Source organism: Ananas comosus, linkage group 11 (genome assembly GCF_001540865.1).
Source record: "Ananas comosus cultivar F153 linkage group 11, ASM154086v1, whole genome shotgun sequence".
Lineage (NCBI taxonomy): Eukaryota > Viridiplantae > Streptophyta > Magnoliopsida > Poales > Bromeliaceae > Ananas > Ananas comosus.
In genome coordinates, this window is record NC_033631.1 from 256,435 (window position 1) to 267,629 (window position 11,195).

The following is an 11,195-nucleotide window of genomic DNA, read 5'->3' on the forward strand; positions in this document are numbered from 1 at the left end:
TATAGTGACTCATCATCTATAAGTCATATTAAAATTGATCCTTCAACTTTAAAATTTTATTTTTTTTTATTTACTATTGGATATTTCATCGAGTTCGGGTCCGGGTCCGGATTTGAAAACTATTCCGGACCCTACCCATTTAAAAGTTGGGTTCAGATCGGGTCCAAATCGGGTATGCGTATAAAATATCCGGACCCATACCCAAAACTTTAATGGGTAATTTTTTTTATCCGTATATTATTCATTTTTTATCGGGTCCGGTTCGGGTCCGGATAGGGTCCGGATCGGGTATGGGATATCGGATAATTTGGACACCTTTAGGTTTATCACTTTATCACTTTAGTATTCTGTGATTTAAAGTGTATCAAGTTAGTATCCTATGATTTTACACTTTATCACTTTAGTACCCTGTGGTTTCGCAATTTATCACTTTAGTACCCTGTGGTTTAAAAATCACAGGGTACTAACTTGATACAAAATTAAAACCACAGAGTACTAAAGTGATAAACTGCAAAACCACAGGGTACTAACTTGATACACTTTAAACCACATGGTACTAAAGTGATAAAGTGAGAAACCACAGGGTACTAACTTGATACACTTTAAACCACAGGGTACTAAAGTGATAAAGTATGAAACCACATGGAGAGTTTTTGAAGTTTTCCCTTGATTTTAACAAATTTTTTCAAATATCCCCGTTTCCCAGGGTTTACTAGTAGGATTGGGTTATAGAAGGGCATTTTAATAATTTTAGGATAAAACCGATCGTTCCTAGAGCAAGTGACAAAGGGCTTGGTGGTTGGTAACTGAGGTTCCAAGTTCGGATCCTAATTGATTCACATTTCTAGCTAAGTTTATTTCTAATGAAATAAACGAAGCGGGTAGCGTGCTACCTATCTCTAAAAAAATAAAATAAAATAAAATAATTTCAGGATAAATTTGATAATTTTAAATAGTAGTAAAAGGTAAATAAGGAAAAGCACCGACTAACATTCAAAATATTTAGATTTATTCTAAAATTAATCAAATACCTTTATATATCCTAATTTCCATTAGTAAATCTTTAAGGGTTTGGGAATATTTGAAGGAATTTTTAAAAATCAATAAGCACATTTAGGTCAACTATGAGTATATTTGATATTTTTGAAGTTTTTGAGGGTATATTAGATATTATCTCTTTTTAATAAAATGTTTATATTAGGATGTAGGACAAGATGATGGTTGCTTACACTCTTTGCATCCCATGTTTTTGTTCTAACTGAAAAAAAAAAAAAAAAAATTTTTTTTGAAGAAGAGGAAGTCATGTCTCATCTAGGGATGTCAATGGGTATGGATATCTAAAATTATATCCGAATTCGAATCTGAGCGGAATGGATTTATCTGATACTAAACGGATATAGTTTCGGATATAGATATCAAAAACAAAACCCAACGGATATGGATTTGAATATAGATTTTCACTGTACTCAACTCAAATCCAACTCGAATCCGAATTTATTTTATATTATATATAATATGTATATAAAAATTTGATTTATATTTCAATTAGTATTTTAAAAATTTAGATTTAATGTAATATATATTTTGAAATATTGAAAAGAGAAATAATTGTTTTGGGTTTCGGATTTTTACTCGGGTTTCGAATTTTTAGTCGGGTTTGGAAGTGGATTTTTAAAATCCGTCGGGTTCGGGTTTGGATTTCGGATTTAGAGTCGGATTTGTATTAGAATTTTTGAAAATTTGCTCCGAATCCGACCCATTGATATTCCTAATCTCATCAAGTAAGAGTAAAGTCCATCGACCCATATATCCAATTACATAGAATTATTTAGAATCACATACAAAAAGGTACTACGTACTGTTGCCAAACTTAACGTCTAAGTTTCTTAATTTAAGTTACTGTATTAAATTAAGTTAAATATTTTGTTAAATTTAATGATTTTTATTAGTAATTAGTGGGTAATATCTAGTTTTATTTTCTAAAATGTTATTAAATATATTAAATTTGATAAAATCAACTATGAGTTACACCAAATTTCTACAATTTAATGTATAATATATATATATATGTGGAATATTCGGATTAAGTTTTCAGATTTAATGGGTTCGATTTTGATTATGAATTAGAAAAATCATTTGATTTTCTCCTTCTTTTTTTTGTACGTGATGTTAAAAATACCGATAAGCACCCTGAAGCAAAAAACTAGAAGAAAAAAAAGAAATTTGTAGAAAAATCGAACCCATTAAACTGCAGGAAAAAAATATTTCAGTTATTTTTCACAATATTTATTTTTTTAGATATGTATAATTTTATGAGTATATAAAAATATATAGTAATACACGAAATGAAAAATATACGTATACAAATCAGATACAATCTTTTACATTAACTTTATATAAAAACATTCATTGCAGAAATTTTATAATATTAAATAAAATTAAAATTATATAAAGTATTACCAAATTAAAATAGTAAGGGAACACAAAATAGCGCACAACTAAAAAATAAAAGATTCTCAACAATTGCCTATTTATAAAAATTAAGTTAACTAAATATATAACTTTTTTTTACACTATATTTATAAAATTTTATTATAAAAATAGAAATTTATTAATTTTTGTATCTTGACTTTCTATATATTACAGATTTTATTAGGTTAGATTTAATTTTGTTATATTTATTAATTAAAAAATAGATTTTTTGTTAATGCAAAAATTTTTAGACATGGTGCAGGTCAAAAAAAAAAAAGAAAAAGAGCAAAATAAAACTATAGAAAAGCAAAAATTTTTTGTTAATGCAAAATTTTTCTGTAATTATTTTAATTTTTTTTTTTACTTTGCCACCCGGTTAGACATAAAATTTTTTTGGTGAAAAAAAATTAAACTATAGAAGAGCAAAATAAAACTTTTTAAATTATAGGGTGACAAAGTAAAATATGTGCTATACTTCAATGTGGCAATTTGAAGTATTTAATTTATAAGAAATGGGTGTCAAAATTTTTTTTAAATTTTTTTTTAATACATAGGCCATCTAAATGCAAATGGCGCAGCCAATAATTAATTCCCTTTGCAATTACTTATAATTTTTCAAATTAACTTTTCAAACTCCAAGCCCAATTCAGCTAAGGCTTTATTTGGAATTGCGGGGAGATTGCGTTCCGTGCAGTGAGAAAAGACGATGGAAAATTACCCTATTTATTTCTGTACGTAATATTGCGTTTCGCATATTGTGGTTAGTCAGTTACGATATATTTTCTGCGGTGCCATCGGAGAACGAAGCATATCCCTATATGCTTTTTCTCAACTCCATTTATCTAATAGCGTTAGATAGATCTCAATACCAAACTAAGCCTAATGTGATCTACAACAGTAAGAGGACTATATATAAAAAAAGAGCAATTGTTTATATATTTCTGAAAAGTTTTCGACTTTCTAATTTACCTCTCTTAGAAGGCTAATATTGAAAAAAATATCATTTTTATATTTCTACCTATTTCAAATATACTCATAGAATTAAATTCTGTTAATGGACTGTTAGCTATAACTATTATTTTTATGAGATTACTATTTTACTTTTTTAAATATACCCTTTATACCACTGACTTTTTTTATTTGCCCTTAAGTTAAGGGCACAAAAAATAGTTCGATTTTTGATCTTTTCAAATATACTCTTCGACCATCACCAACATTTTTTATTTCCACTTAAGTTAAGGGCAAAAGAGATATTTTGATTTTTTTTTTACTCTGGTAGATATTTAACTCACGTTTAACCCAAGTTAACTTAACGAGTGGTAACTAAAAGGATATTTTGGAATAGCGGAGGAATATACGAGGGGTAGATTGGAAAGAAAAAACAATATGGATTAATGGGATATTTTCATAGTTTTGAAGGGTATATAGGCAATTATCCCTATAAAAAAATACATAATTTGAAAAAAAAAAAAAAAACTTATTATTGTAGCATGAACTAAAATAAAAAATCAATAATTGTCTATAATACACCGGTAAAGTACTAGCTAAATTTTAGTCTATAAATATTTGTTTTTTTTTTTTTTTACTTTTTCCTTCCGGTTTTCAAAAATCTCTATTTCTTATAATTTAAAATTGTTTTTTCTTCAAAATAAGTAAGGATAGTTTTATTATTTCACCCTCTCTGTTAATGTCATAACTCGTTGAAAACATATTTCAAATTTTAAGAGGGAATTAGTTAGACTTTTAAAAACTCATTTGAAAAAAATGGATATTGAGAAGAGGGTTTTTTTTTTTTTTAGTCTAAATTTTAATCTGAAGACCTCTATCAGGGAATTATAGAAATGCAGTGTATATGAATAATTTCCATTAATTATGCAGTTACTTAATCTAGGGCAAGTTTGTTTCATTGAAACTGGACTTTGGGTTGAAGTGGATTTTGGGTTGAACTGGAGTTCGGTAAAAACTACTTTTTCTCCGCTGTTTGTTTCGTAATTATGGAAGTGAAGTTCCATCAGTTCTGCTGTTTGTTTGATAGAAAGTGTATAATATAAAACTATAATTTATATATAAATAATAAATATTTTAATAAAAAAATAATATAATTATATTTTTATATAATTAAAATTTAATTTAAAACAACTAAATTATTTTTTTATACATAAATTATACTAATACAATAATAAAATTATAAAGTTAAAAAATATTAATACTTAATTAATCAATTTTTATCATATTTTAAATGTACAAGCTAAATAAAAAAATATTAAAACTTAACGAATCAATTTTTATCATATTTTAGATTTATTAACTGAATAAAAAAATAATTAGTAATATAATTAAATATATTTAAATATAACTAGCTTTATCTATTATAATAATTTTTTTTTTCACCTCTCTTTACCGTAATTGATTTCGGCCCACGATGGAGCGAAGTCAATTACGGCGTTTGAGGTTAACTAGAGTTTCGGCCATAACTTTTTTACGATGAACCAAATAAAGGAAGTTGTTGTTTAGGACGAAATGACTCCTCTCCTCTCCACTTCCACCCTATTTCCGCCCAAACAAACATGTCATCTACACAAATAAACAGACTATGTATTAAAAAAAAAAAATTCTAAGATTCAAAAATTTATTACAATAGTATTAAGTAGTCTCAAAACTTAATAATCACATGCAATGAGTAGATAAAGAACTACTTAGATTTTAATCTTAGAGGGAAAAAAAAAAAGTACAGAGACCCTCTGAACTTTAGTTTTGCAGTAAATAAGACACCAGAACTTTATGGTTGGTCGATGCTGCTGCGGTTGGTAAATAAGACACCAGTAAATAAGACCACCTCCCCCCTCGGGCCGGACCCCCTCTGGTTTGGTCGATGTTGCTGCGGACCACCTCTCTCCCCCCTCGGGCCGGGCCACTTTTGATTTGGTAGATGCTGTTGCGAATCACCTCTCTCCCCTCTCGGGCCGGGCCCCTTCTGGTTTGGTCGATGCTGCTGCGGACCACCTCTCTCCTCCCTCAGGCCGGGCCCCCTCTGGTTTGGTAGATGCTGCTGCGGACCACCTCTCTCCCCCCTCGGGCCAGGCCTCCTCTGGTTTGGTCGATGCTGCTTCGAACCACCTCTCTCCCCCCTTGGGCCCGCCCCCAACTAGCCTGGTCCCCCGGTGGCTTTCCCTCATGTCACGTTGAATCTGCTTCGTCTCACCTGGGTCCCTGATTTACCTGACTCTTCTCAGCCGGCGAGGTCCGAGCCCATCTCCTGCTACTCCCCCAGCACCAGCCCGTTTCCTCTTCGACCTGTCTTTACTGAGCCTAGGCCCCCCTCCGCGCTCTCTTTGGACTCCACTTTGCTCGGGCTGTCTCGGGCCGTTGATCGACCCTCCCCTACGGATCGCCAGTCTCGGGCCGTGGACCGAGCCTCCCCAACGGATCGCCAAGGCTTGGGCAATTGCTCTGACCATGCCATGCCCACCTTCTTAAGGCGAAGCTCAAGGCTTGCTGCCAAAGGCCGAGGGATGAAGATGTCACCCCTACAAAGAGCTCGGGACTTATTGAGCAGGAAGCTTAAGTTTACGAGGCCTTCTTACAAAACGGCGCGCTTGCCTACCTCCTCGAAGTCCCCAACCTCTGTTGTCGAGCCTCTGATCGACGACCCTCTCGAGGCTGCTAATGATCCTTCTCTCCCCTCATCCTCCCAGCATCCCCCGAGATCGTCTGCTAATCCGGACCCTTCGAGAGCTACCTCTCTACCACTCACTACTGATGATATCAAGAAGATGTCCTCCTGCGGGATCATCGATCAGACGGTTGGCCCACCCGCTGCTCAGCACGCCCTCCTAGCTGCTACCTCGACCTCCCTTGGGAATCTCACCGAGAGAGCGTAACCCCTAGTCGGGCCTCCATGTCGAGATCCTCTTGTTCTATGGTTAGAAACAGGGTATATCAGTTTTTGTCTTGGAATGTACGGGGGCTCAATGACCCCGCCAAATGTACGGTTGTCAGGAATTTTATCCGTAATAGTAAGTGTTGCGTCGTCTGCTTACAAGAGACCAAACTCCCTTCCATTTCGCGTGCTAAATTTTTTACCTTCTGTGCATTTCATTTGGTAGATTTTCGTTCTGTTGGTGCTACTGGGGCCAAGGGGGGCCTACTCACAGCCTGGAATCCTTCTCTTTTCGATCTCATTGATGAACGGGCTGACACTTTTTCTCTCTCTGTTGCCCTGCGAAGGAAATCGGATGGAAGGGTACTCTCGGTCTCCAACATCTATGGTCCTGCTTGTGCTACTTTTCAGCAAGAATTTTTCCGGCAACTCAGATCCCTCGAGCATTTTTCTAGAGGGGTTTGGGTCGCATTGGGGGATTTCAATACTCTCCTCTCACCTCTCGACAAAAATGGGACCCTATCGAGCCCCACTCACACTCTGTTGTTCAAGGAGCTCGTCAGAGATTTAGGCCTATTCGATCTCCCCCTCTTAAACAAATCCTATACCTGGACCAATGCTAGGCGCTCTCCCACTCTCGAGCGGCTCGATCGCGCTCTCATCTCGCAGGATTGGCAACTTCTCTTTCCCCTCTCCTTCTTAAGAGCGCTTCCCCGGCCCCGATCCGATTACTCGCCGATTGTCCTCTCGGCGCATACTTTTATGCCGTCACCTAATCTGTTCAGGTTCGAATCCTTCTGGTTCCGGTGCCCGTCCATTGGTAGCATCATCAACCAAGCCTGGAGCTCGTCGGGGCCCTACTCGAACCTCGTTCAGCGTTTTGCCTCGAGAATCAAGAGCGTCCAACTGGCCCTCCGATCTTGGTCGGCGGGGCTCACCACTTTAATCAAGGTTGAGTCTGACTTATCCCTCGCCTGGATTGATTGGCTCGATCGGGCTGAGGGAACCAGGGCCTTGACTGAAGCAAAGTGCAGGTTGCGGCCTCTCCTTAATACCGTTACGAGGAGCTCTGCTTGCTGGAGGAGATTAAATGGAAACAGCGGTCTAGAATTCATTGGCTTCGGGCCGGTGACGCAAACTCTAAATTCTTTCACCGCAAAGCCTCCTGCCGCAGGATTTCGAACTCGATCACTCAGCTAGCTGATGGTACCTCTTCATTCTCTACCCCCGTTTCTATCGCTAACCACTTGTTCTCATTCTACCACAGTTGCCTTGGAGTCGAGCAGCCGCCTCGCGCGACTGTCAATCTGGTCTCTCTCTACGGCGGAGAGGACTTTGATCTTTCTAGTCTCCAAGCCCCCTTCACTGTTGACGAAGTTGAGTTGGCCATCTTTCTTTGTGCACCGGATAAGGTCCCGGGCCCGGATGGCTTCCCGATGCTCTTCTACCAAAGATTCTGGAGCATCCTCAAGGCGGACGTCATGGAGTTATTCGAGTGCTTTTATAATGGGACCTTGGACCTGAGTGGACTTAACTGCAGCTGGATCTGCCCTATCCCAAAGAAAAAATCTGTTGTCTCCGCAAGGGATCTTCGGCCAATTAGTCTGGTACACAGTTTGCCCAAGATCTTCTCGAAAGTGTTTACAACCAGACTTCAATGCTTTATGGATAAGCTTATCAACCTCTTTCAAGGGGCATTCATCAAAGGCCGCTATATCTTCGATAACTTTCTTACTGCGCATATCCTTATCCATCATCTTCACAACTCCAAACAGCAGGCGGCCCTCCTCAAAATCGATTTCGAGCGCGATCACATCAATTGGCACTTCCTTTTGGAGCTGCTTTGAGTGAGAGGCTTTGGCAACCGTTGGATATCTTGGATATCTTCTCTTTTGCTGTCTACATCCTCGGCGGTTCTTCTTAACGGGCTACCAGGCAAATCGTTCGCTTGTAGACGGGTCTACGAAAGTGAGATCCTCTCTCCCCCTTCCTTTTCATTTTATGTGTGGATGCCCTCTTTAGAATGATACACTTAGCTACAACCTCGAATTCTCTGTCGGCTGTGGGAATTGGCGACACCAAGATACATACCCTGCAATTTGCTGACGATTTAATCCTGTTCTTTGACGGGTCCTGTTGGTCTGCTGCGGCGATTAAACTTATCCTCGACGCCTTCTCTGAAAACTCTGGCCTGAAGATCAATTACCAGAAAAGCGCCGTCATCCTTATTAATCTTACAAGTGCGCAAGCCTCGGATCTGACGGATACTTTGGGATGCTCCATGCAAGGCTTTCCATTCACCTACTTGGGCCTGTCGCTTTCCCCGAAGAAGCTTCGAAAGACGGATTACTTCCCCTTGATCGAAAAGCTGGATAATCGCCTGGCTGGCTGGAAGGGTTTCCTCCTATCGAGAGGTGGACGCCTTGTTCTGCTAAACTCATCTCTCTCTAGTATCCCAATGTACTTTTGCTCAGCCTTTGCTCTGCCTTCTTGGGTCATTAAGGCTATTGATCAAATTCGCCGGAGCTTTTTTTGGAGGGGCAAAAAACTAAAGAATGGCTTCTATTGTCTTGTTAACTGGGATGAAGTGTGCCGCCCCAAATGTTATGGTGGCATCGGGATCCATAATCTACATTCCATGAATGTCGCCTTACTGATGAAGATGTTATGGAAATTCTACAACTCTCGCTCTCTACCCTGGGTTCGATTATTAATCTAGAAACACTACAGGCGCATGGCTCCATCCCTGGGTGCGCCCAAACTTTCGGATTGCTGCCCCATCTGGCGAGATATTCTTTCCGTTGCAATGCCCTTCCTAACCTCCGTGGAGTTTCAGCTCAGAAATGGTATTGCAACGTCGTTTTGGCATGCACGGTGGTGTGGAGAACTAGCCCCTAGAAATCGCTTTCCTAACCTATTTGCTGTGGCTAAGCACTGGCATCTCTTGGTCTCCGCCTGGTTCTGTCGCTTTGCCACTCGTGCAAATTTGGGATTTCCTGCCCCGCTTGGCCGATTGGAGCACCTAGAGCTCCAACACCTCATCACTTTGACACGCTCGTTTCCGATCTCGGACAACATCGACGACTCCCCTTCGTGGCGCTAGACCAACTTGGGTACATTCTCGGTCCGAAGCGCTTATGCTTTCTTATCTTATGATGGCGTCACCAACTCCAAAATCACTTTCCTCTGGAAGCTCAAGATTCCACTAAGAATCAAGATTTTCTTGTGCCTTGCTGCGTGGAACAAACTTCTCACTGCCTGTTTTCTTGCCAAGCGGGGATGGCAAGGACCCTCCATCTGCGTCCTTTGCTACTCCGATGCGGAAATGATTGATCATCTACTCTTCCTCTGCCCATTTGCTAGAGACCTTCGGAACTTCCTGCTCGGGCCCAGCACGCGGATGCAGCAGGTTTTGGCCAGCACAACTGGGCAGCTGGGGGATCGTTGGAAAAGAGCTAGAGGATGCCTATCGAGGCAGCAACTGGCATTCTTAGACGCGGCTTTCTCTGCATGCTCCTCGGAACTTTGGAACGAGCGGAACAGGCGGCTCTTCGACAATCATCTCATGCTCCATAGCGACTTGGGACAGAACATTCTTTCCACAGTGCGACTGTGGAACGCGGCATTGGGAGCGCCGGGGACCTAGAACAACTCACCACCGAGGCTATATCTGTCGCTGCTACTGCTGCGGGGTTTTCGCCACATGCTAAGACGCCGAGGCCCCTCACCGTGCCCCAATTAGCTCTGATGTGCCTTGTTGTGTTTTGTATGTTGTGTTTTGTATGCCTGTGCTGGTTCCCCTCTACCCAACCTTGGATCCTTCTTTGCCTAGCATTTTTTTGTACCTCCCTTTCTCAAATAGGGTATATCCCTGCTTAATAAAAAAAAAAAGACACCAGAATTTTTAATTTTGATAATTAAATTCTCTAAATTTTATAAAGTAGTTCAATAGGCATCTCTCTTCAACTAAAGTTACATATTATGAATTTGATTGGGCCGTCTATTTCGTAAGCATCATAAACATTTATTATTTTAGACAAAATCTAATGATTTATTAAGAAATACTGGCAAAAAAAAAAAAAAATGTAAAACAAATCTCCCTAATAGACCAATTTAAAGCTTCTATCAAGTTTTTTTTTATTTTTTTGTTATCTTTGTTTATTTTGTTATTTTTTATGTTAAAATGAGTTCACTATATGTTCTATCGCTTTTAATTAATATTTTTTTAACAAGTTTCATATAAAATTATAAGTTATTGCTTTTAGTGTAAACAAATTGAAAAAAAAAGAAGAATAGTTGAGGGGTGGTCGTTGAAAAAAAAAAGAAATTTAATATAATATAAAGAATGAAATTTTTTTTTTATAAAGTACAGTACCTTAGTGTGTCATTTAAGTCAAGTAAAAAATGTAAACTTTTGTTTACAAAAGATTAAATGAATTTCAGGTGCTCTTTGTACATTTTCCCCTTAATCTATAGACCTCTATTATTGGATATGAGCACAGTAATTTCTCCCTAAAAAAAGTTTAGAATGCATCAGTTATATTGCTGATATGGTGTCCCCAATCAATCACATTATCCTCTTAGATTCACCTGTTCTATCATAATTAATAAAAAAATAGGATAAACTTCAAATACCACCCATGTGGCTTCGTACTTTCTCACTTTAGTATTTTGTGGTTTAAAATATATAAAGTTATTACCATATGGTTCCTCCATTAATATTTGTTAAATTATATACAAAAAACTTTAGATACCCCACCTAGGTTTATCGAATTTTAACTTTGTCACCCTTTAGTTTTAACTCTGTCATGAATTTAACGAAAAAAAAATTAATGGAATGAAT

General features: G+C 37.9%; 1 protein-coding gene across 1 annotated transcript; it reads left to right on the forward strand.

The window, feature by feature from the left end:
* Positions 6,371-8,199, forward strand: LOC109717514. Its single transcript, XM_020243352.1, has 3 exons — positions 6,371-6,458; positions 6,579-7,386; positions 7,620-8,199. Exons 1-3 carry the CDS (start codon positions 6,371-6,373, stop codon positions 8,197-8,199), a joined length of 1,476 nt encoding a protein of 491 aa, XP_020098941.1.